At 51.1% G+C, this 25,176-nt stretch overlaps 1 protein-coding gene and 1 long non-coding RNA gene across 2 annotated transcripts in view; both read left to right on the forward strand.

Moving 5' to 3' along the window:
* LOC125750375 (uncharacterized) overlaps positions 1 to 7,639 on the forward strand; it is a 36,214-nt gene extending 28,575 nt beyond the window's left edge. The window contains exon 3 of the long non-coding RNA XR_007400327.1: positions 7,470 to 7,639. This is a non-coding gene — a long non-coding RNA (uncharacterized LOC125750375). The remainder of the gene's footprint in view (positions 1 to 7,469) is intronic.
* Positions 7,640 to 7,683: 44 nt separating this feature from the next.
* LOC125750357 (bifunctional heparan sulfate N-deacetylase/N-sulfotransferase 1-like) lies at positions 7,684 to 23,557 on the forward strand. The gene is made up of 14 exons (XM_049028081.1): positions 7,684 to 8,459; positions 10,877 to 11,359; positions 12,106 to 12,193; positions 12,287 to 12,441; positions 12,950 to 13,135; positions 13,368 to 13,496; positions 13,749 to 13,931; positions 14,278 to 14,374; positions 15,126 to 15,249; positions 15,939 to 16,113; positions 16,939 to 17,109; positions 17,313 to 17,422; positions 18,020 to 18,122; positions 19,284 to 23,557. Exons 1-14 carry the CDS (start codon positions 7,932 to 7,934, stop codon positions 19,401 to 19,403), a joined length of 2,652 nt encoding a protein of 883 aa, XP_048884038.1. The 5' UTR covers positions 7,684 to 7,931; the 3' UTR covers positions 19,404 to 23,557.
* The last annotated feature ends 1,619 nt before the right edge of the window (positions 23,558 to 25,176 follow it).

Raw genomic sequence — 25,176 nt, forward strand, 5'->3', positions numbered from 1 at the left:
CGTGTTTAGCGGTTTTTGTCAAATAAATGAGTGCGCACAAAGAATTTATGTACGCTCCCTGCCAGCCATTAAACGGATGCTGGGATGAAGTTGGACGCTGAGGGAAATATGTGTGTTTTTTGGTGTTAACAAATAAAGTGGTTTTGTATTCTGATCATGTCAGGTGTTAATGCACAGACAGGTCAGACGTTCAGTGTAGCTGGGAAATTGTCATACATGAGGAGGCAGCTGGGTGTTTGAATAAGCCTGCTGGCCCTCAGGCTGGATGTACAGCTGTCCTGGGTCGTGTCGGCTTCCAGCAGTGGAGGGCCGTCTTCTGTCCAGCTGGGCCAAGCTTAGTAGCATTGGCTGAAACGCAGTGCAATGTAGCCAAGACTCCAGTCTTCATTTTTGCGCTTGTAACAGGTTAGCGGGCTGGTAAATCGCCCTGATTCTCGCCTGCTGCGCCGATGTCGGTCTCCTTTCTGCTTCGATTACCCGCCAACCCTCCCGACCTCGTCAAGCACTCGTCAGGTTTTCCCGAAAGTTCCCGGTCCTTTCTGATCCTTTCTGCGTTTCCTTTGAGATGCTTGTGCCCAGATCAATAGGGTGCCACAAAAAAAAATTTCTACCCTCATTGGTTGCCACTGACAACCATGGCTTCCACTGATGTAGGATGGTGCTTTGCATGTAGAGCTATGAATGAGGACCAGTATTCAACAGGAAAAACAGTGAGTGGTTTTTGTCTAACAAAACATCACATGAATGTTTTGATTGAAGACTCCCAAGTTTGGTGGCCTTGGCGTTACCTGTGTGTGTGTGTGTGTGTGTGTGTGTGTGTGTGTGTGTGTGTGTGTGTGTGTGTGTGTGTGTGTGTGTGTGTCCTCTAGTCTCCTCCCAGCCGTTAGAAAGAGTTCTGGCTTTGTGTTCCTGCCAAAGTGTAGCATGTCTGTACTTGAAGCTGACAAAAAAATCACCAAGGATGAGAAATGCACACCTCAGGAAACCTATCTTTTGGTGTGACGTTGTGATGTTATGGGCATATGCAGCGAAACGTTGAGAAACGGAATCAACTCCTGTTTCAAGTTGCTTGAAGATGCTTTGAACGTCCAAGCAAAGTAATTAACTGTTTATTTGGTCCAACCACCTCCAAGAGGTCCTCCATCACCCGCAAAGTAACACTGTCAAGTTGTTGCCATGGCAAGAGCTGTTACCATGGAGTTACCATGGCGAGTGCATAGTTGCTAAGGTAGTGGTGAGAATATGGGGGACATCATTTGTTATTGTCATCGCGCCGAGTAGCGCTGAACTCTCGGGTATAGCTGTTTTATTTATAGAACGAATCTGCATGGCTGATGCATGATGGTCCGGGACAGCGCCCCCCCAACCCGGTGGTTTGCATGCAGCCGCTTGCCTCCGGCTGGGGGGGGGGGGTGGTTGATGCAAGGCGTGTGCTTGGATTCGGCGAGCAGCAGATTTTCTGTCTGTCTTAAAGCCAGCATCCTGCTCTTCTTTTTGGATTCTTTTTTTTAAATTAGTGTCCCGGCCAGCTCTGGTCGCCGGCCCAAGCGCACTAAAAGTTTTTTGTGTGTCATCCGCCACCCAGGAGATTAATCCACCTAAATATTACTGACACAAAATGCTGCTGCGTGGAATTGTCCTGTGTCTGTGTCCTGCTTGTTTTGAAGTTAACATTTTTTTCATACTTTTTTTTTTTTTTCTTCCCCATGAACCAGATTTTCGCGACCAGTTTTTATCGAAACATTGGTGGGATTTTGTTCTGTCAATTTTTATTTTTATTATTATTATTTCACAGATTTAAATGGGGGAATCTTTTTTAAAAGGGAGGCATTAGTGAATTTGTAATTTGAACTTGCAGAAAGTTAATTGGTAGTCCCTCCTTGTTAATTTGCATATTTCTTTGATGCTATAAGTAATTAAAGGTGTTTTCTCTGTTAACGAGCTTTGGAATGAGGCAGAGAAGTTTGTGCGGCTCGGGCTCATTAGTCCGCCTGCCTGAGCGACGACCCGTCCTCTAGCTCGACACAGAAGCCCACCCGCATTCTCCTCCAGCAACGTCCGTCCTTGTGAATGTGAATCCGCCCGAGATTTGGCCGCTGGACTCTCGCACGTTCAGACTCCCACTCTCATGCAAGAGATCTTAAGGCAAAAATTAGATGCATCAAAAGTGTCGGGGGTAGTTTGCCAACCCTACAGACTATTTACATGGTAAAAAAAAAAAACTTACATACATGTAAATGAGCACGCAGACTTTTCCAGCCATCTGAGCAAAGGTGTCAGCCCAGCAATACTTGTTGCAGGATGTGATGCTGTCACCTTTGCAAAGCCGTTTTCGTCATTAATTCTAAAGTTGTCCTGTTTGGCGTCTAGTATTGACAGTGCAAATGCATTTTCAGATGTCACAGCAAACCTGTGCTTTTTAAAAAAAATAATTAAATCAATTTACTGAAGAATGGTGCTGTCTATAAAGTGCCCTTGGTGTGTGTGTGCTCTGTGATGGACTGGCATCCTGTCCAGGGTGTTCTCTGCCGTCTGCCATTGGCTCCATGTCACCTATGATCTTTCACTGGAGAAGTTCTTGGAAATATGCATGCATACTATATCTCCTTATCGCATACTACCGGCAGTCCCCAAGTTAATGCCCAACTTACATGTACTTACAAACAGGCTGCTGTAAGTCGTATTGTCGATGCAGTGATTCGTAATGGCATAATCACGCTACTTTGACGCTCATGAAGACATTGTGAAGCTTCAGTGGTTCGCTGGCTTGAAATACTGCATGTAGCTGTTTTTGTTATTACTGTTTGATGATTCTTATTAGGTACCTTAATATTATTTTTCCGAATTACCTATAGATTTGACTTAAACAGTCTTGGGTAACAGTTCTGCTTCGTAACTTGGGGAGTGGGTGTCCTTGTAATGACTCCATGTGCTCGTCACATCTCACTTCCCTCAAACCGATTTCTCCAACAGGAAATTTCCCTGCCGTGAAAATCTAGGACATGAGAATGGAGAGACAAACCCGTTGAGTGAAATGAAGTTGCACATCGAGTGCGTTCCGTACGCCGGTTTTCAAGAATACTGTAGACGCCCCTTTTCATTTTGAATCCAAGATGTCAGAAGACCGCCGACAGCATGTTTGCAATTCAAATGAAATCTCAATTTAACGAAGCAATTTAATGTTGTCAAACGTGTCTAAAAAAACGAGAGAACGCGAGAGCAGATGGTGTTCGTGTAACCGGAAAAACAGAAAATGGAATTAACGCGGGTTCTGGACCCGTTGGGTGCTGTAAAGTTGGCCTGCGGTGACCAGGGTCGCTGTCGCGTTTATGCCGATGCTTCTTGGTGATGTGCAAGATGAGGCTTAATTAGTGAGCGCTGCAGTTACCCTGAAGCTGTGCTTTGGCAACAGACTCAGTTCCTTTCAGCCGCCCTCGAGTAACTCTTTGGTATGAGGTATCTAATAGATTAGGCACAGTGACTGGTCTCTATGTGACTGTTGGAAGCAGATGGATCTCCAGTGCAACCCCAAGCCATCCTTGGCTGTCCCTGTGGAATGGCTGCTCCGCTAGTTTCAGGATGTTGTCTTCCACTTATAGTTTGGTGGGTCCGTAAGGTGCGTGTATGTTTTCTAGGTGACGGAGGGGTGAAAATTTTCAGCTACACATGAGAAAAGTGATGCCTGTTCCTTTCAAAGTCCGGCACTCGGAAAGCTGTCGGCCCTGATGTGTTGCTGCTCTGAGATAAATGGCTGAATGTTCTCTTTTGTTGGGAGCACTTTGGCGGGGGGGGGGGGGATCAGGCTTCCCGTGCCCAGTGGAAGAGAGTGTGCTGAAGTCTCCTCATAAAGCAGGGATGCCTGGGACAGCAGTACCAGAGTGGGGTGGATCCTCCTCAAATGCATTCGGGGTCTCTGCCCTTTCGGTTCGAGTGTCCGGTCGGATTACACACCCCAGCTCCAGAAGTGAGGCTCTTTTCCTTTCTTCGGATGTGGAGAGCTTGGGTAGCCGGTCGGCCCGTTCTGCTCTTTTGAGACGAGACAAAGGAGACTGCGGTGTGGGGGGGGCGGGGGAGAGCAGCCTTTGAAGACTTGGGGGTCTTTGAACCCCTCGTTCCCTTTTCACGCTGAAGACCATTCAGCGGCTTGAGATTTCCCACAGCCTCCCAGTCCTGACTGCCACACCGCCCCACTGCTAGAAGGTCCTTCAAACTGTCCTCAGTCCTCAACAAGGTCCACTTCAACTAATGGTAAATTTTAGGGTGACTCCAAAGTAAGCCTTTAGTGATTAAATCTGAAGGTCAATAGTCCTCAGACTTGAGCCCCCCCCCCCCCCCCCCCCACCTGCCCCCCCAATCTCCAGTTTACAGTGCCCTGTAACCCCCTCCCCGAGGTTTGCTGACAAGTCTTGTTCACCGAGTGAGAGTCCTCATGTGTTGCTGAAGTGGAATCGCACATCCCATAATGCTTATGATTATAGCCACACTTCTTGGCTTAAATCTTGATTGCTTCTTTTAATGCCCTCAGTAGCTGAAATGCTTGTGTTTGTACTGCATTATGGAGGAATTATAGGCGTTTTTGCATTTTCATTATTTCTGTATGCATTTTGAGGAGGAATTCTTCATAAACACTTTGAAAGGGTGAGGTTTTAAGATGCTCGTTTTGGGGCAGTGCCAGGGTGCAGAGACACACACACACACACACACACACACACACACACACGTAATCTGAAGGTCAGGGCCCTGTTTTAGCATCAGCCGCTGAATCTAGAACGTCAACATCCAAATACTCCCGGGTTGCTGTTTCTCACACTTATCCTAATGTTAGATAAGGTTTCTCCTTTTGTGTTTGTGTGAATGTTTTTAAGTGCCTCCACTAGACAACCACGCAGTCTGCGCTTGTGAAAGCCGGGTCCCTTCCCTATAGCGCCGTCACTGCCGTTTCTGCTAAGATGTCATTTATTCTGAAATACATTCAGCGGCCCGATGTAATCGGTTACGCTCTGGAATTTTGCGCTAATCTTCATAGCATGTATCAATAAACCAGAAGCAAATGAACACCTGGGAGTGATTTGCACGCATGTTATTTTATTTTATTTTTCGTCCTTCCCACCCAAAGAGGACAGTCTTTCCATTTGCTCAGTGACTGTCAGTGCCTTATCTCCCTACCACTAATCTTGTATCGGTGTACGCTTGCATAGGCCGGACACATCGTTGAGGCAGTCTCCTCTGTACCGATCCTCCACTGTACCCAGGGATTCTGTAAGGGTGGATTCACTAAACTCTCTTCATCTCCGAGTGCCATGTTTTAGGCCCCCGAAACAGAGGCTACCAGAAAGAACAGAAATCAAGAAATCGTGCACTTCATATTCATCTTCTCCCGTCACATTTAACTAAAATCCAGAATCTGCTTTTTGCTTTGAAAAGTATTGGCATGTTTTTTTTTTTTTTTTTTTTTAAGTGCTTTCAATGATTATAATTGTGCTGTTTTATTACAGTAATCGAGTCCGCCTCAACCGCCTTCTGCTTTTCCCGGGTCTGTTCAGTATTGGCCTGTTTTTACATCGGACATGTTGCGTCTTGTTGAGGACCAAGCAGCCCTCTGTGTCACCTTTCTGCCCCTCCCTTCCTCCAGGCCGGGAAGGGGGAGGTCCGGACTCCCCGTGTGGATGAGTGTTAGTGTTGTAGTTTTCCTTGCTTTCTTTAGGGCTGACATTTACATGCTGTGTGTGTGTGTGTGTGTGTGTGTGTGTGTGTGTGTGTGTGTGTGTGTGTGTGTGTGTGTGTGTGTGTGTGTGTGTGTGTGTGTATTCGTGACATGCACACAGATCAGAAAAACCTTTTATGAGCAGGGTGGCTACATTGAGGCTTGATCTTATTTTCTGTGTTTACTGTCCTTGCAGTGTTTTTATTTGTGGATTTTTTTTTTGGAAGTAAAACAACTGCAGGCGCAAACAAATTTTGGTTATGTAACTGGGATCAATTGTTAATTAGTACAGATGCTTCAGGGCTGAATTAGCCTCAAACACCAGGGTATAGAGGAGAGTAATTGATTTTTTTTGGGGGACACTTTCTACTGCCTGCATGTCTAGACTGGTACACATGAACCATATTGATCCTGCTTTTGCTTGTGCTCTTTAGATACCCAGCTAATTATGTTTATCAGCTGTATGAATGCTTCTCTGCCGTGCTCACTCCCTCGTCCCCCTCTCTCCTCCTCTCCTCTGCAGTGCTCACTTCCTCGTCCCCCTCTCTCCTCCTCTCCTCTGCCGTGCTCACTCCCTCGTCCCCCTCTCTCCTCCTCTCCTCTGCAGTGCTCACTCCCTCGTCCCCCTCTCTCCTCCTCTCCTCTGCCGTGCTCACTCCCTCGTCCCCCTCTCTCCTCTCCTCTGCAGTGCTCACTCCTTCGTCCCCTTCTCTCCTCCTCTCCTCTGCAGTGCTCACTCCCTCGTCCCTCTCTCCTCCTCTCCTCTGCCGTGCTCCACTCCCTCGTCCCCTTCTCTCCTCCTCTCCTCTGCAGTGCTCACTCCCTCGTCCCCTTCTCTCCTCCTCTCCTCTGCAGTGCTCACTCCCTCGTCCCCCTCTCTCCTCCTCCCCTCTGCCGTGCTCCACTCCCTCGTCCCCGTCTCTCCTCCTCTCCTCTGCTGTGCATCTCTTCCTCGTCCCCCTCTCTCCTCCTCTCCTCTGCCGTGCTCTACTCCCTCGTCCCCCTCTCTCCTCCTTCCCTCTGCAGTGCTCCACTCCCTCGTCCCCATCTCTCCTCCTCCCCTCTGCAGTGCTCACTCCCTCGTCCCCCTCTCTCCTCCTCCCCCCTGCTGTGCATCTCTTCCTCATCCCCCTCTCTTCCTCCCTCTGCTCTGACTCTCTTGACCTCCTCCCCTGTGCTATGGATCTTTTTCTGTTATGTGGTGGTAGCTTTTTTTTTTTCTTTTTCATAGTCTGTGTGTTTAGTAGCCTGTTGTCCTTCAAGTGCTCTTTTTTGGGGGGGGGGATTTTTCTTGCATGTTTCACTGGTTGCTGGAAAGCTTGATCCCCCATTTGAGGTCTGATTTGTCAGAGGTCATTATCCGTGGAGTGCTGTTGATCTCATACCTTTGAAGTTAATGGTGACAGTCTACTCGGGCTTTTAAGGTCTTCAGAGTCTAGCAGCATAATCTCCGACCTGCCGGCGTTGTATTCAGGGATCCCTAGCTTCTGAACAATTTCCTGCCATCAGCTAATTTGTTTGAGACATGGTGGGTATTCAACAGGTAAAATGCAGGTTACCCTCATGATATTAAGGGTCGCGTAAGTGTTGAGTCCTGTTAAGGCTGTGTGCTCGCTCAGTTTGATGGTGTGTAGGTGAGACCATTACCAGATGTGTTCATGGTTTGCCCCACACTCCAACTCTGCTCCTGGAGGTAGGTTTGCTTTTAGATAGGTGTCTGTTTTACTAAGCCTCTTGACCCATACTTTTGGCATCCTCTTTGCAGGTGTCTGGGGCCTCGCCGCTGGGATGGTTTGGGGATGACCTGTCGAGAGAGACCCCCCAACCAAGACACGGCCACCCGAGCTCCGATTCCCGCCTCCGACGCCCCGTCCAGTCAAGCAGCACGCCTGCAAGTTTGCCGAGCCTGCCAGAAAACCAAGAACTTAAAGTTGGGGGGGGGGGTGGGGGGGTGGGGTGGGTCGGCAGGGTGGGTGGGGCTCGGTGGGGGCTGGCGGAGGGTGGTAATTGAGCACATACCCCCGTCCGGAGCTCCAGCCCAGCCCATGATATCCCCCGCCGATGCCACGCCCACCCTCCTGCGATGGTAACATGAGCGGAGCCTGATGCCGGAGAGTCAGCACCAAGCCGCCCCACAGTTTTCCGTTCAGAAATCTCTGCTGCTGCTGCCCTAGGCCCGCCCCCTGCCCCCCAACCCCGGCGCTCGTCCTGGGACTGAGTGGGGCGGATGATGCTGGTCTGTGGGCGTCTGCGGCGGACTTTCCGCCAGCCCACCCTTCAGACCAGCCTCCTCCTCCTCTTCGTCTTCTGCATGGTCAGCGTTTTCGTCTCTGCTTACTTCCTGTACGGCGTCAAGCGGGAGCTGGAACCCGCGGGGGGTGCGGCGGCGCCAGACGGGGCTCCGGACGACTGCGACGACCCCAAGGCCACCCCGTCGAGGCTCCTGCCCCTGAAGACCGCCCGGCCGTCGGACACGGCACGGACCGACTCCGTCGTGCTCGTCTTTGTGGAGAGCCTCTACTCGCAGCTGGGCCAGGAGATCGTGGCCATCCTGGAGTCCAGTCGTTTTAAGTATCGGACCGAGATCTCACCCGGCAAGGGCGACATGCCCACGCTGACGGACAAAGACCGCGGACGCTTTGCGCTGGTCATCTATGAGAACATCCTCAAGTACGTCAATCTGGATGCTTGGAACCGGGAGCTCCTAGATAAGTACTGTGTGGAGTATGGAGTGGGGATCATCGGCTTCTTCAAGGTGAGCTGTCCGCCCGGATGCCTGTACCAGGAAGGGGGCATTTCAGCCTCTCTGTGCCTGTCTGATGGAATTTGGTACTGCGAGGGTCTCACGTGGCGTTCTCCATCCCAGATGGTCCTCTGATCGCCTCTCTCCCCCTCCTGCGCAGCTCTGTCCACCTGTTCCTCTCATCTTCTCTGACTGCCTCTCGCCTTCACTCTTGCCAGCAAGGCGAAGGCCAGCTGCTTTCTAAGACCTCGTTCTTTCTCCTCTTCAGCACTGTGTGTGTGTGTGTGTGTGTGTGTGTGTGTGTGTGTGTGTGTGTGGGTGGAGTAATTTGAAAAGGAGAGAAGGTTTGTAATTGCTGATGTTCTCAGGCCTGGTGATTTGGATTAATGACTTTGAAAGCCTTGGTGGGTGGGATTACTAACCGCTATAAAGCTTCTCCTTCAGTTACGCCCAGCCGATGAAGTTTTGATGGTGTTTTGTTTTTTTTTTGGGGGGGGGGGGTGCTGTCTATTCTGGCTTCTTCCATTATGGGCACGCAGTAGTGTCAGGTTTGTGAACATGCAGGGATGTTGGCGGCCCCTGGCATTTTGAAATACCTTCATGAAATATATGGTTAGTCTCTTGCCCGCCTGTGAACAATTGCCACCAGGTGGCGCCAGGTCGTCGCCTGTGATAGCCCCGCCCCCTTAACCCCAGCTACATGTCCATCCCTACCTGGGCACTACCCATTAGCTCAGGAGGGAAGTTGGTTGTCATGCGTTTAGACCGCCCCACCCCCCCCCCCCCACTCCCTGTTCCCGTCACCGGACCCTGAATGCCGCTCACGCCTCATTGCCTCCTGGGCCCGATCTCAGCCTCTTCAGAAAGGATAATGGGCCCCCGAGGCGCCGCGGCGAACAGACTCGCTCTGTTTGTGTTCCCCCAGCCGCCCGCTGCGCTGCCCCCACCCTCCCCCTCGCCGTCTTACTCCCCTGGCACAAATATTTTCCCTCTTCCCGGCGCTCTGTGGCTCGCCGTTGACCGAGTGTCCTCAGAAGGCCCTTCTGCAATCAAGATATCAGCCGTGCTGGTGGCATCCGTGTGATCGCGAGCGTCCCGTCCGTCTCCCAGCAGTCCTCACGCTTAATCCCGCACTCATATCGACGTGTAATTGCGGTGAAACCCCAGCCCCCGGCCCAGTCCCACTCCATTCTCCACATAATTGCTTGCAGCCAACCACACGTGAAGCGCGGCTGTCCTCGGAAATGTCTTTGTTACCGAGGCCGCCGTCTAATTAGCCCCGGGGCCTGCGAGACGTCTCCCCCGCCAACGGGAAGGCGGTAGTGCCTGGGTGGCAGATCCACGGGGGGTGGGGGGGGGGGGTGCTCTATCTTACGCAACCACGTGGTAAGAGACAAGAGGGAAATGAGCGAGGGGTACAGATGTGCCAATGTGTGAACTGAAAAGGGAAATACGGACAGGGTGTCGGAGGTTAGGATGGTCTCCCATGGGGTGGGGGCCATCAGAAGCTGATAGCCTTGTGAATCGTTAATTTAAAACTGCTTTTATGGCTTTTCTCTGACATTCACGTGGGGTGTAGAGGAGGCGTCAGGTGTTGACAGGGGGGTCTTGCAAAACAGTTGGTGTGGTGAGTTTTGGGCCACGACTACGGTGGGGAAGGGAGGGATACTGGTCGCAAAAAGGGTCTGCTGTCAGAAGCTGAGCTCTCGGATTTTAAAAAGCAATAGAAGTGTGGTCTGTGTCGTCCTCCTTGCTTGTGGGCTCCCAAGGCTCTGCCGGAGGATAGGCAGTGGCCTGTAACGAGGGGACGCGGCCCAGTGGTTCAGGGGACAGACTGTGACGATGACGCAGTGGGTCTAGAGAGCTGTTAGCGGAGTGCTGCTCTCGTCCCTGTGGATTTCTGGGGGGGGGGGGGGGGATCTGAGGTCAGCTTCCCAAAATGTCGTGCCTTCCTGATGCCCTACTGTCCTCAGCCTCAAAAGTCCAGCCCTTGCCTCAATTCGTCACGTTTTGGTTTTGTTTCATCGACTCTGAGCCGTGGGGGGTGGCGGGGGGAGTGGGAGGGGGAGCTGTTCTGGGTGAATGCTTTAGATCGCAGGTTTTGATTGAATGCGGTTGAATTTGTCTCCTGTGTATTTTCTTCTCCTTTCATTTTCCCAGAATGCACTTGTGAGTTTCACGGTCTCGGCACGAATTTTTACAGTGAGTGCTCCAACACGCCTGCACTCTGGAGCGATTTAAGGAACGCTTTCAATTCGCTTTTCAGTGCTGTCAGCTTTGCCTTGCATTTTAGATCATCTGGTCACTGTATCGGAAGTGATGCTTGGGACTCCTCCATGGCTTAAAGCAGGGCCTGAGCCTTAAGACTGAGAGAGCACATCCTTAACTGGCACGACACCTAGTGGCAGCTGTTTTCCTTCTTTCTGCAGGCCAATGAGAACAGCCTTCTGAGCGCCCAGCTGAAGGGCTTCCCCCTGTTTTTGCATTCGAACCTGGGTCTGAGGGACTGTAGCGTGAACCCCAAGTCACCCCTCCTCTTCATCACCCGGGCCCGGGAGGTGGAGCGCGGCCCGTTGCCCGGCGACGACTGGACCGTGTTCCAGTCCAACCACTCCACCTACGAGCCGGTGCTGCTGGCCAAGACCAAGTCGGCAGACAGCCTGCCAGCCCTGGGCGTCAGCCCCGCCCTACACACCTCCGTGGTGCAGGATCTGGGTCTCCACGATGGCATACAGCGTGTCCTCTTCGGAAACAACCTCAGCTTCTGGCTGCACAAGCTCATCTTCGTGGACGCTGTGTCCTTCCTGACGGCCAAGCGCCTCTCGCTCTCCCTGGACCGCTACCTCTTAGTGGACATCGACGACATCTTCGTTGGCAAGGAGGGCACGCGCATGAAGGTGTCGGATGTGAAGGTGCCCCTTCTCTTTTCATCCTATTGGTCGGGCAAGGGGTAGCACAGTGGGATTGTGGGAGGTGCCCCTTCTCTTTTCCTCCTATTGGTCGGGCAGTGGGGTAGCACAGTGGGATTGTGGGAGGTGCCCCTTCTCTTTTCCTACTATTGGTCGGGCAGTGGGGTAGCACAGTGGGATTGTGGGTTGTCTTTAGGTTTGATGGCTTTGCCTTTCATATTATTGGTTTTATTCTGGTCAAATTAAGGTGAAATCTTTCCCCAAGGTTTCAGCATGAGAATCTCATGAGGAGTGAATCTGCTCGCTGTCTAATGGCGATGAAGGGACGGCTATTTGTTTCTTGAGGCAAACGGAAGGGTGACATTCTATCTATATTTATTCTCCGTTCCCACCTGCCAAATGTCCAGTTGGGGCAAAACTACCCTGAACAAATTCCGGGGTGTCCGAGGGTGTGAATGGTGTTTCCTGCGGTGAAGAGAATCTCTCGTGGAGTCAGTACCAGTCAAAGGGGTGTCCTTAATGAGAGTCGTCAGGTGCCCTAAGTGCTGAGGAGACTCCGAGATGGTCAGCGTGGGGCTTTGGCAGAGACGGTTGGCGTCTGCTGGATGGCAGGTCGCGGCGCTTTGGTGGCATTTAAGCTTCGATTTAAGCTCTCCTGGGATGGCGGCTTCGGACGAGCTAGCGCATGTTGGCCGCGAGCTCGGAGTGCGTGCCCATGCGGTCAGGTGACGTCGCTGTGATCTACACAGGCGCTGCTGGAGACGCAGAATGACCTTCGCCCCCACGTCCCCAACTTCACCTTCAACCTGGGCTTCTCAGGACGCTTCTTTCATGCAGGTGAGCCCCACCACCACCACCACCTTCTTTCTTTTAATGTATTCAGGCCATGGCTGCTTTTATAGTCTCTCTCTCTCTCTCTCCCTCCCCCAGGTACGGATGAGGAGGACTTGGGCGATGACCTGCTGCTGTCCTTCGTCACGGAGTTCTGGTGGTTCCCCCACATGTGGAGCCACATGCAGCCGCACCTCTTCCACAACCAGACCGTGCTGGCCGAGCAGATGCTGCTCAACCGCAAATTTGCTGCGGTGAGTCGGGACGGCCACCAGGGCGGCGCCACATCCCGCACCGCGAACCCAGCTCCCGGATTGTATAAGAGCAGAATGCGGAATTAAAAGGCTTTATTGGTGGGGTGCTGTCTTTAGCTGCCCCCTAGGAGGAGGAAAAAATTGGGTGGGTGTCTAAATAAGTACCAGCCGGTCTGAGACTCCACCGGCTGTCTCTTGGGAATTATTCTGAGTGGCTGAACAGGTATGAAATGAGTTTTGTGTTCGCGTATCGCGGCAGTGAGAGCTTTTAGCTGCAGACATCAGTGCCGGCAGAACTCGCAGCCGCGCGTTTCGATGATAAATGGACTGAGCGCAATTACGCGTCTCCACTGAAGGGGCGCGATGATGGTGCCGATGATGGGGGGGTGGCGGAGCGTGGCTTGTGCCGCTTTGTTTACAAAAGCGTTCGGGGGAAATGAAGATGAATTCCTTTGTGGGGGGGGGGGTGGACTCACCGACTCACTGCTTCCTGTTTACCCGTCTCCAGGAGCACGGAATTCCAACCAACATGGGCTATGCTGTGGCCCCCCATCACTCGGGGGTGTACCCGGTTCACGTGCAGCTCTATGAGGCCTGGAAGACGGTGTGGGGCATCAAGGTGACCAGCACGGAGGAGTACCCCCACCTGAAGCCTGCTCGCTTCCGACGCGGCTTCATCCACGACGGCATCAGCGTAAGGCTCCCCTGCAGTCTACTCTAAAGCCCACCCACAAAGCTCGCCATCACCTGACTCCATGCATTTCCAGCTCTGGGCCTCCCATTGGCGGTTCTAAACGCCAGCTCCTGCCTGTATTTCCATTGGTTTGCTCTGCAATGACGCCCGGAGCAGACAGCCGGCTCCTCGGCCTATTGCGGGGACGCCCTCGAGGCTGACCGCGTGTGGTGTCTGTCCCCCACATTGGCAGGTCCTCCCCAGGCAGACGTGTGGCCTCTTTACTCACACCATCTTCTTCAAGGAGTACCCCGGAGGGCCCAAGGAGCTGGACAAGCTGATCAACGGAGGAGAGCTTTTCCTCACGGTCCTTCTTAACCCCGTGAGTAACCGTGGAGACCGCCCCCCCCCCATTTGCACTGCAGGGGTATGTTTCCACAGAGAACTGAAGTTAATATTTGCTGAGATTCTCGGAAAAACGGCTCCGTCATGGTTTTTCTGCTGTCGCAAGCTACGGGTGCTAATCTTGCATTAGAAAGCAGTCAGTAGTTCTGCGATTAAGCACACCCCCCCCCCCCAGATATTTAATATTTCATTTCCCCGCTGACCCCCCAGCATTTGATCTCCCTTCCAGATCAGCATCTTCATGACCCACCTGTCAAATTATGGCAACGACAGACTGGGTCTCTACACTTTCAAGAACCTGGTCAGGTTCCTGCAGACCTGGACCAACCTGAAGCTGCAGACGTTGCCCCCGGTCCAGCTGGCTCAACGCTACTTCCAGATCTTCCCTGAGGAGAGGGACCCGCTGTGGCAGGTGAGAGCCTCTAGGCCGGGGCCCACAGAGATGACGACCTGTGGCTTTGTTGTAGGTCTTGGGCACCGTGAGCGGAATAGCGGACAGCCGTGGCTGAGGGGTCACCTTGGTGTAGTGGCTGGTGTGGATGTGGATCGCTGGCTGCATGAGTATGACACTGTGAAACAATTTGGGGTCCCGGGGGGATCTCTGAAGGGCAAACGGACGTGCTAACATGCTGACACCTTTCTGATGGGCATAGCTGCTATTGTGTCGCTCATGCTTCCTCTCACCTTCCTCCTGGCAGCATAGGGGCGTAGCCTGTGTTCTTCACCGAATCCTAACGCCCCTCTTTCCCTGTCCACAGGACCCCTGTGAGGACAAAAGGCACAAAGATATCTGGTCCAAAGAGAAGACGTGTGACCGGTTCCCCAAGCTCCTGATCATCGGCCCGCAGAAGACGGGTAAGCTTTGTGGAGCCCCTTGCAGGCCCAAAGAAAGAACTGCATGCACTTTTTAGGAGAAATGGCCTCCTGCCAAAAAGCTTTTATGCATCTGAATATTAGAAAACTAGAAAGTGCAGATGTTCTAGTATCATTCTGACGAAATCGGGAATCCCTGCCTGAGATAATCACATGTTGGCAAGTCGCCTTTAGGGACTGATTTTCCCCCTAAACGGCACTGATAATCTTCTCATTAGGAAGGGTTTGGGTCACTTATTTGATATATTTACACCCCTCCACACACACACACACACACACACACACACACACACACACACACTAGTTTATCTTGACTAGGTGCCAATGCGTATGCAGCTGTGACAATTCTGTGGGGCTGCACGGGCAGTTGGGTGCTGGTGGAGGAATTGGGGGGGGTGGGTTACATTTTCTCAGTTTCATCACCTGTCAGATGTTTTTCAGCTCCCCCACAGCATGTGTAGGAACTCACTGACCCAGATTGGGGCCCTTCCTTTCTGCCCCTAATCCGGCAGGCTGTGGGGGAGGGTGGGGGTCATTCATGCCCGCCTCTCCGGCCAATGGCATGCACCCTTACTCCCCGGCACGTTAATTAGCTGTTACACAACCATCCAACTGTCTCCTCGTGGGAGTTATTCTGCTGGTCTGCTCCAGATGGCCCAGTTCTGTTCTTCGTGCACCTGTTGTTCACCCCCGCCCCCTCCCCTCCCCTCCCCCGCCTGCTCGCTCCTAACAGGCACCACCGCCCTGTACCTGTTCCTGGGTATGCATCCGGACCTGACCAGCAACTACCCCAGCAAGGAGACATTCGAGGAAATCCAGTTCTTCAACGGGCACAACTACCACAAGGGTATCGACTGGTGGGTGCCCCCCGCGCCCCGAAATACCATTAAGATCCAAGGACCTGTGCACATGATTGCATGTGTTAACCAGCTTGGGTGGTGCACTGCAAAACGGCAAGAGGCGCCCCCACGCCCCCAGCCCAGGCGAGCTCTGCAGCAGGACGACAAATGGGGGGTGTCATCACCAAATTCAGCTTGCCTCTCTTTTACCTGAAACGTTTTTTTGATACGGCTTTGCTCATGCTACATTTTCAAGGTGATGATTGTAAGTTGCCTCTGATAAAGTATTATCTCTGTGGAGATGTCTCTTTCAATCCTGGGGGGGGCATTTTTGAGCGATTTCCGACAGGGAGCTGTCGTAGTCAAAGCGCTGGTTAGTCATGTGTCCTTTTCTGAAAGAAATTCCTACTGATTGACTTATTTTTCTGCCCTGGAGGGGGACCAGGGGGCTGTGCTCACTGCTGCTCAAACCCCAAGTTGTACCTCGGCAGCCGTGCGTCCTCAGAGGACCCACGAGATAACGACCCGCAGTATTCAGTCACAATCTGACTGATTGGGCTGATCTGACTCTCGCTCCCTCCGCGACAGGAGTGATCAGCCATGCCACACGGGCCGGCGAGCAGCCGCTGCCTGTCGCGGGGATGCTGAAGCACTGTGTGACGTCTCCATTTCCACTTGCTCACCTCCCTTCTCCTCCGCGCATAAAGGTACATGGAGTTCTTCCCCTTGCCGTCCAACACCAGTTCGGACTTCTACTTTGAAAAGAGCGCCAATTACTTCGACTCCGAGGTGGCCCCGCGGCGGGCGGTATCCCTCCTGCCGAAAGCCAGAATCATCACCATCCTGATCAACCCCGCCGACCGGGCGTACTCCTGGTACCAGGTTAGCACCCCCCCCCCCCCCGCCGCAGCTCAGCTCATGCTTGGTCTAACCTATGTGGAGATAGGGGGCTCAGATCAGCTGAAGTAAGCCATTTCACTCCTGTTGATGATTTTTGTGAATTCTTAGGAATGGCTGTATTGGGAGGGGCACTCTGTACAGTACCAGTCAAAAGTTTGGACACACCGACCCATAGAAAGGTTTATTTGTGCTATTGTTTTCATAATTATTCTAAAATGTAGATATCAGAAATTTAAAATGGAATTATGCACTGAGTAAAAAAAGCATTAAACAATAAAAATAGATTTTTTTGGGGGGAGGGGGGGCGCATTATGGGTGCGGCTTGGATGTTTGCCTGTATAAATCTGTGTTAAGCAGAGTGATGCCACCATTGGTCCCCTGAGTAAGGCCTTTATCCCCAGTGGTTCCAGGAACTGGCTCAACCTATGTTCTCCATTATGCCAGTTTCATGAGGTGGACACCTGGGATGCTCTACCAGCTGCCCTGAAGGAGGTCCCGATATGCTGGGCACTCATTGGCAGCTTTTCGCTCTGGTCAAATTCCTCTAAAGCCATTTCTACTGTGTTTAGGTCAGGTGACCAGGTCATGTGATGTGACACTCTATCACTCTCCTTTGCAGGCAGCTTGGCATGTCAAAACTTATGACTGGTATCGTATGTGATTGATCATGGAATGTAGAGTTGGGGGGGGGGGTGCTGCAGGATACGAACTTTTTCTGTCCTCCAGTCACCCTCATTCTTACTAAGAAGGGGAGGGATTGTCTGAATGACTGCTAGCATTGACACGACCACCCGGCTCCGCCCACAGCATCAGCGTGCCCATGACGACCCCGTGGCCCTGAAGTACACTTTCCACGACGTCATCACGGCTGCCCCCGACGCGCCTATTAAGCTGCGGGTGCTGCAGAACCGCTGCCTGGTGCCTGGCTGGTACGCGACACACCTGGAGCACTGGCTAAGCCAATACCATCCCAGCCAGGTGAGCCACGCGGGGATGGCGTGTCTGCCAGGAGCCGCCTGAGGAACGGGCCTCGTGTGTGTGTGTGCGTGCGTGCGTGTGTGTGTGTTTTTGTGTGTGTTTTTTTTGTGTGTGTGTGTGTGTGTGTGTGTGTGTGTGTGTGTGTGCGCGCGCGCACACATGGTAAGATGTCTGACAGAATCCTTAATCCCTTGCTTCCCCAGGTCATGGTCCTAGACGGGCAGATGCTCAGAACAGACCCTACATCCACGATGGACAAGGTCCAAAAGTTTCTTGGTCTGCCGAATATCGTAAACTACCACAAAATCCTGGCGTGAGTTTTTGGTCGCCGCTACACTCTTTTCCCATGGGAAATTGTGGAAATCCACCCTGACCCCCCCCCCCCCCCCCACCCTCCAAAAAAAAACACAATAAGGGCTTAGTGGAGACGCCAGATGTTAGCAGTCTACCCAATTTAATTATTTTAAGTAAACAGGAAGATGCCCCCATCCAAACAGCTCATGTTTGAGCCGTAAGAATTCCTTCTGATTGGCTTAAATAGGTTCATTGTTGTAAATAATTTTTTCTGGTTTTTCCAGACTGTTTTTGAGGTAGGGGGAGCTGCTTGATTTAGCAGGAACCATGTCCCTTTTCCTCACTTCCCCTGACTACCTCTCCTCCCTCACTCTCAGATCTTCTCCTATCCCTCCCTCCTTCCCTTATAAACCTTCTCCCTTCATCTTTCATCTCCCCCTTTCTTCATCACCCTGCACACATCACCGGCACATAATTAGGAACCCTGACAAGTGGGTGGTAGCATCCGTTTCTTTACCCCCCCCGGGGAGCCCCCAGAAACACCCCACACACACCTGCACCTCCACCGGGCCCGGGGCCTGACTCTCTGACTCTCTCTCTCTCTCTCTTCATGCAGGTTTGATCCGAAGAAAGGCTTCTGGTGTCAGCTTCTAGAAGGAGGCAAAACCAAGTGCCTGGGCAAGAGCAAAGGCAGGAAATACCCAGAGATGGACTCGGATGTGAGTTGGTTGCCGGATACTCAGATACCCCCATGATCTCTCGCTCCAGGGAACCATGACTGCTCTACTCAAAACAACCCTTACTGTCTCGTCCTAATTTATTTATTTATTTATTTATTTTTAACCAGGCTTATGTGAGTGTTTTGGTTACCGCCCTTGTCAGGTGGTTCTGACACTGGGGTGTCCAGTAACGGTAACGGTTTTGTCCCAGTACCACCAGTCACCACCACTACGTCCCCCTGATCTGTGTCTCCTCCAGCTCGCATCTGTCGGCTGCTGAGTGAGCATAGGCTCCTCCCCTCTGCCGTCATTGGTTATGCTGGGGGGATATGGGGGCGGGAACTGCAGATGTTACCTTGGGAGTCCTTGGGATGGCGTTCGGTGGTCTGCAGCCGGCGGGGTGTGTCGAATTAATGAGTCGGGAGGATGCAGGTGACTTGTGTCCCCGGGAGGGAGGCGGGACTCTGCTGGCTGGGAAGCCATCTGTCAGATACTGCTCTCCCAGAACCCCGGGACCACCGGAGAGTCCTCCGCACTCCGGCTCCCCCTGCCAGCTCAGCGCTGGCACACTTCTCACAGGGGCTGTCCGGTGCCTTTCCGGAACTCTCCGCATACTCCACCCACGCAAGCCCTTTCCTCGTGACGCAGTGTCCCCAGGCTGCTACCTGTTACTGCGCGTCTCCATCAGCTTGAGCTGTTTCCGCCGTTAAACCCGTCATGAGTTTCATGCGTTACGACGAGGGAGACCAGGGACCAATCAGGCAGTGGTTTGGCCAGGAGAGGGCGCCGATAGCGAATGAGCTCAATCTCTCTAAACAAATAAATACAATTAAAATCAAACGATACCTGACTAGTCACATCAGGAATGTTCGTGCTGATAAAGACTCGATTGGGCCTCCTTTTTATTCTAGTCACATGTTAGTTTTATTCTCATTTCCTTGAATCTGACTTTAAAGAGTCAGACTCCCTTTTTTTCCCGTTATTGAGTCATAGTGCAGATAGCAGAACCACCTGCTTCCTGGATGTTGCAGATCTGCACATTTTTAAGGTCCGCTGTCCTCCTGTTCGGCTTCATGCCTCTCCCCTCTCTTCTTTCCCTCTGTCTCTCTCGCGCCACTGACCGAGCTGCAGTTTAATGTATTTCTCTGTGTCCCATCGCAGTCCCGCGTCTTCCTGAGGGAGTACTACAGGGATCACAACATCGAGCTGTCTAAGCTGCTCTACAGGATAGGCCAGTCTCTACCCAGCTGGCTCCGCGAGGAGCTGGTCAACACCAGGTAGCGAGAAGCAGCCGGGGGAGGCGGGGGGGGATCCCTGCCGACAAAAGGACAAGCTGACGCCCCAGCATCAAGGCGGGGGGGGGAATGCTCTCTCCCCTCTGCCACCCGTGTGGGTAACGACGGCGGGGGTTGGAAAGTGAACACATTTACCCCCACAAGCATCTTTCCTTTGATGTGAGGGTGGACAAACTATCGAAGGATCGTCACCTGAAACTAAACGCACTGCAGGTTGCATCCTGCTGAAGGGGTGAGCTGGGAACACACACCCACCCCCCCCACCTCCTGGGAACCCGGCACAAGGCAGAGGAACAGGGGGGCATGTTGGGAAGATGAGGAACGTTCTTAATCATCCATCTTCCCTCACTTCACACGCACATATTTTGTTTGCTTTTGAGAGAGAGAGCAAAGGACCTTGTCTGCATCTTGCCAGGTATTCAAGGCGGCAGCCACTGATGCTCTAGACGTGGCCGGACAGAAGTGTCATTCCCTGTAACAAGGACTATTTAAAGTTTTTGTATTTTTTATTTTTTTTTTGTTTTCCTGTTGCTTCTGTGATTTTGATTTGGAGCTTGTTTTAATATTATATATTTTTAAGGTTTAATTTTATTTCCCCATTGCTTTGTAACTCGCAGAGTACCACTGAGTGTTTGGACCGCGGGGGAAACAGAAATCGGTTGGCTCCGTTCGCAGATTCGGGTGTGGAACGGGACCCTGTCAGCACAGTGTAGAAAAACAAGAAATGCACATCTTGGGATTTCTGGAACTGGGGGGTGGGGGTGGGGGGACTTGAATGAGAACTGATGTGGTGTTTCCATGTGTGACGGGATAAAGTAATCGACAGGGCCGAGAGATTCGGAGTCCGGCCTCTGTTCAGCCTCATTTCAGGGACGAGGCCAGATTTTTGGCCCTTTAAGGCCGTCCATTTAGATGCCTGTCTAAGACCCAGCTGTCTAACACGCAACTTAGAATCTCGATGCCCGTCTGAGTGAGCGGCGGTGTGGCTGCGTGTGAATGGCTCTGATTTACCTGTGGCGTGACCCGTCATGGGTTAAATCGATCGGTCACATGAGCCTCCCCGGTGTGCACTTTGTGCGCCATCTGGTCACGTTTAGAGGCCAAGAAGTGATTTTAAAAACCCTTCAAAAAAAAATAAAAAATGTTTTCTTTCAACCCTGCGCTCAAAGGCCGAGCACTCCATTTGTGGAGAGCGGTGGGCACAGGTCCCTTCAGGACGCACTTGCGGGGGTGGGGGGGTGGTGCCTTCTCAATCTCCAGGACGCTTTGAAATCTGTAGTGCGAGCCTCTCGCGCAAAGCCGAAGTCAACGATCCAAGGAGGGGGCCCGCTGCGATCCTTCGTGCCTATGCCACCCTAGCGCCCCAGGATACCCCTGGATCCCAGAAATTTTTAATTTTCTCGAGCTGCACACTCATACTCTTACATAAAATCCAAGCAGAATGCATGATGGGAGTTTTCTTTAATGCCACATCAATAGTGTCCCCCGGAGGCTCTATCAAAGCAACATCAAAAGAGCAATTTCAGGGAGTATGATGCAAGACCACAGTGCTGAACACGCTTCATCTTGCAGGGAGGCAGTGCTGGGGTTCAGGGCTTCTGCTCCAAAGCCGTCCAGTCTGGGAATGAGCTGGGGTCTCCTGGTCTGCCCACCGCGACCCTGTCACTTAACACGTCACCCGACTCCCTGCCGGATGTACCAACTTTTTAAACTCCTCCTACTCCATTTCCCAGAATCCTCTGGCCCGAGGATGTCTTTAATGGTCCTGCGGCACTGTGATGAGGCTGTTGGCTTAACGAGCTGTGAGCTTCCAGCTTTGACTTGTCTGCTTCTCCAATCCACCATCTTCAACTGAAATCCTTGACGATTTTAAGCAATCGCAAAACTGCCTGCCACTGGATTCTAGTACGCGTGATGGTCTCTGACAGCCGATTAATGTGTCTGATCCAATTGCTCCACCACGGGAATCGACGGTGGTGGGAATGCATGGGTGTGCATCTAGGTCAGGAGTAGTCAAAATAAGGGAGTGGATTTATGGGCTGCGGTTGCATGACTGCCTTAATAGCAGGCACAGAGCACGAAATCTGTCAATGGAAACATTATTTTTTAAATGCAGACTTTCTCTGGGTTACCGCTAGAAGCCAACTTGTCATATTCAGCTGGGGCTGCACCCTCAGGAAGCTCTGAAATCGTATCACAGATGTCAGGCCTCTTTCCGGAAACCCACAGTGCAGTATGTTCTGTAATGACAGTCACGACGCATTCAGAGCCCTGAATCTCTCATATGGCAGATAGATGTGGTCACTTTGCCGTTTGGAGGCTCTGAGCATCCTGGAGATGTAGACCAACAGTCTTGTGGCCCGAGCTTGAGGTAGGAAGGGGTTTGGATCTGCCGTAACTCTGACAATACTAACCAGGACCCGGTCCAAGGAGGAACCATACTGATTTGTAATCTCAGTGGTGGTTGGTGTTAAGCTCAAGGGAGTCTGTCATGTTCTGAATGTTATTTAACCTGAAAAGCTGCGGTAGGAACATGGCTGGCCAGGCCAGACATGGGAGATCTCCCATCCCGTTCCTTGCATGCCACCACATGGGTTCCCAGAGCACTGCTCCCTTCACTGCCCACCTCCCCCCACAGCCAACACCTCCCTCATGATCAGACTGCATCCAGAAGACTTTGGCTATGTTGTGATTGTTTGATGGAAATGTCTGGAAACATGAAATGTTGGATTTAAACTGTTGAGAGCATGGGAAAGTACGAAAGCTTTTTGGTTTGTATTTTCATTCTCTGCTTTGGTCAGATGGATGTCTACAGTCCTCTTATTCAGTCTTATTGTCCCAACTTAGTCCTGTGCAGATATTCAGAAGCTCCAGTGCGATCTATCCCTTTCTGGGTTGCCGGTGTTGTCCTCGCATACGCTAGCGCCCACTGGTGGACCGTAGAGCTCCTTAGCGCCTCTCATCTTTTATTACAGAGAATTAGAAGCACACTTCAGTTTCACTTTTATTTTTAACCATTCATGATCCAGGGGAAATCAAATGCTGACACCTCCTGCGCAGAGACTCAAGCCTGTGTGCTTTGTGCTTCTGTTAGAGGGAAGGGGGCCGAGGGGGGGTGGGGGGAGAGGGTCCTATGCATGTTAGAGGTACTAATTTCAGCTGAATGGTACTCAGAACTGAAAATCATGGCATTAAAACTGCATTTTAACAGATGTCATTGTTTTAACAAATAACTGCGTGAGAGCTGCTTTCATTTCAGTGCTTTTAAAATGTGAGAATCTGTTTGTTCCCCCCCCCCCCCCAATTTACTTTCTAAGTTATTAATTACCATGGGGGGGGGGGGTAGGTTTCCAATTGCAATATAATTGTCCGATCAGTTATTTTTCTCTCCTTTCTTTCATGGGCTCGTTTAAAATGTCTGTGATGTAGCAATTTCCTCTCAGTGAGAAGGAATTTAAAGAGCAGGACGTATATTTTATGGACAAACTTTGTTTTAATTCTCTTTTGTAAAACTTTAGAATCTGTCCAAAGGGGCTGTGAGGGACTTTTTTTTTTTTTTTTTTTTTTTTTTTTTCCTCCCTCCATTTTTCAGGACTCCACAGTGCCGTTGTTTGAGGAGGTGGGATTCCTTGAAGGGTGCTGATGTCACGGTGAGCGTTTAGGACCAGAGAAATAAGCCATCGCATTAATTTGCTGGAAGCTTTGAAGCTCTGTTCTCAAATCTGGATTCCCAGCAGTGTCCTCATATTACACCTTGGTTTTTGGGATTATTTTTATTATTATTAAACTGCAAATGGTCCCCCCCCCCAATCCCGTACCTAGAGGAATGGGTGTGTATGTCCAGCCCCGATCTAGGAGCCCCAGTGGACAGACCGCCTGTTTGTTTACCCCCAGCTCATCCCTGCTTCGGGAACCTCATCCGATCACATACTGAGAATCCCTCTGGTGTTCACACTGCCCCCCCCCCCAACCAAAAGGTCCTGTATTTTATTGTTGAGTATTAATAAAGAATGATGATCGGTAACCATAATGATGGTAATAATCACCTGAACTGTACAATCAGACTGTAACTGTTGTTAATTTGTGTAACTAATACTTTTGTGATTTTAATTTACAAATAAAACACCACTGTCTTTTTAAGTCGCGTACAACTTCTGAATTCAGCCTAGTTCTATTATCTAGGCTTCTGTTGTGTCTCCGTCTGCCTCCCATGATCTTGTTGCCAAATTAGAGAGGTAGGTATCTGGAGAGACTGGTTGCCATCACAACGATGGAGGTACCAAAGTCCTGCTGGAAGCAGAGCATAACATAATGGATTACGGCATGAGAGGGGATTTCAGGCAGCGCGCAGCCTGCCAGGTCGACAGTTCCATGAGTCATCAGCGAGTTCATCAGCAGCTCGCAAGATGAGCGGCACTTCTCCGCCGTCAAAAGACCGGACTCCTGAAGTGTTCTTTGTCAAAAAAAATTACATTTGGCATCTTATTCCAAAAAAGGTTTTTGCTTCCCTCTTTTTAACAAAATACTCATGCACAGATGATTTCTGTTGCAAGTGTGACTGCTGAGGGGCGTGTAAAACATCGAGCAACATCAAAGCGTCGTGCAGTTCCCTAGTGTGCTTACAAAACTGAAACACGGACAGGAGAAGATTTAATACAATTAATATTTTACCAGTGAAGGGAGGCTCACACAATACCAGCATTCGCTTCCCGAGCTTCTGCCCAGATCTGTTCTCCGCCTTTTATAGTGGCTCGAGCTGAGGATCCTCCTTACCATGTAACTCCTCTGAAATTTCACAGAATAACTGGGGTCCCAACCCCCCCCCTCCGCCACATCCCACCCGAAGGGGACTAATACTTATGTTACTAAGGACTGAGGCCTCAATATCATTCTCCTGTTGTAACTTGCTGGTAATGTTCTGATTACTCACATATGTGGAGTATAAAATATCCTGGTTATAGGTTATGCCCATAAGATTGACTATACTTATTTTTATATATACACTGAACAAAAATATAAACGCAACACTTTTGTTTTTGCTCCCATTTTTCATGAGATGGACTTAAAGATCTACAATTCATTCCAGATACACAATATTACCATTTCTCTCAAACATTTCTCACAAATCAGTCTAAATGTGTGATAGTGAGCACTTCTGCTTTGCTGAGATAATCCATCCCACCTCACAGGTGTGCCACATCAAGATGCTGATCTGACATCATGGGTAGTGCACAGGTGTACCTTATACTGCCCACAATAAAAGGCCACCCTGGAATGTGCAGTTTTGTCTCACAGCAAAATGCCACAGATGCCACAAGCATTGAGGGAGCGTGCAATTGGCATGCTGACAGCAGGAATGTCAACCAGATCTGTTGCTCGTGCATTGAATGTTCATTTCTCAACCATAAGCCATCTCCAAAGGCGTTTCAGAGAATATGGCAGTACATCCAACCGGCCTCACAACCGCAGACCACGTGTAACCACACCAGCCCAGGACCTCCACATCCAGCAGGTTCACCTCCAAGATCGTCTGAGACCAGCCACTCAGACAGATAATGCACGGCCCCATGTTGCAAGGATCTGTACACAGTTCTTGGAAGCTGAAAATGTCCCAGTTCTTGCATGGCCAGCATACTCACCGGACATGTCACCCGTTGAGCATGTTTGGGATGTGCTTGACCGGCGTATACGACAGCGTGTACCAGTTCCCACTAATATCCAACAACTTCGCACAGCCATTGAAGAGGAGTGGACCAACA

This window comes from Brienomyrus brachyistius, chromosome 10 (assembly GCF_023856365.1).
Source record: "Brienomyrus brachyistius isolate T26 chromosome 10, BBRACH_0.4, whole genome shotgun sequence".
NCBI classification, from domain to species: Eukaryota; Metazoa; Chordata; class Actinopteri; order Osteoglossiformes; family Mormyridae; genus Brienomyrus; species Brienomyrus brachyistius.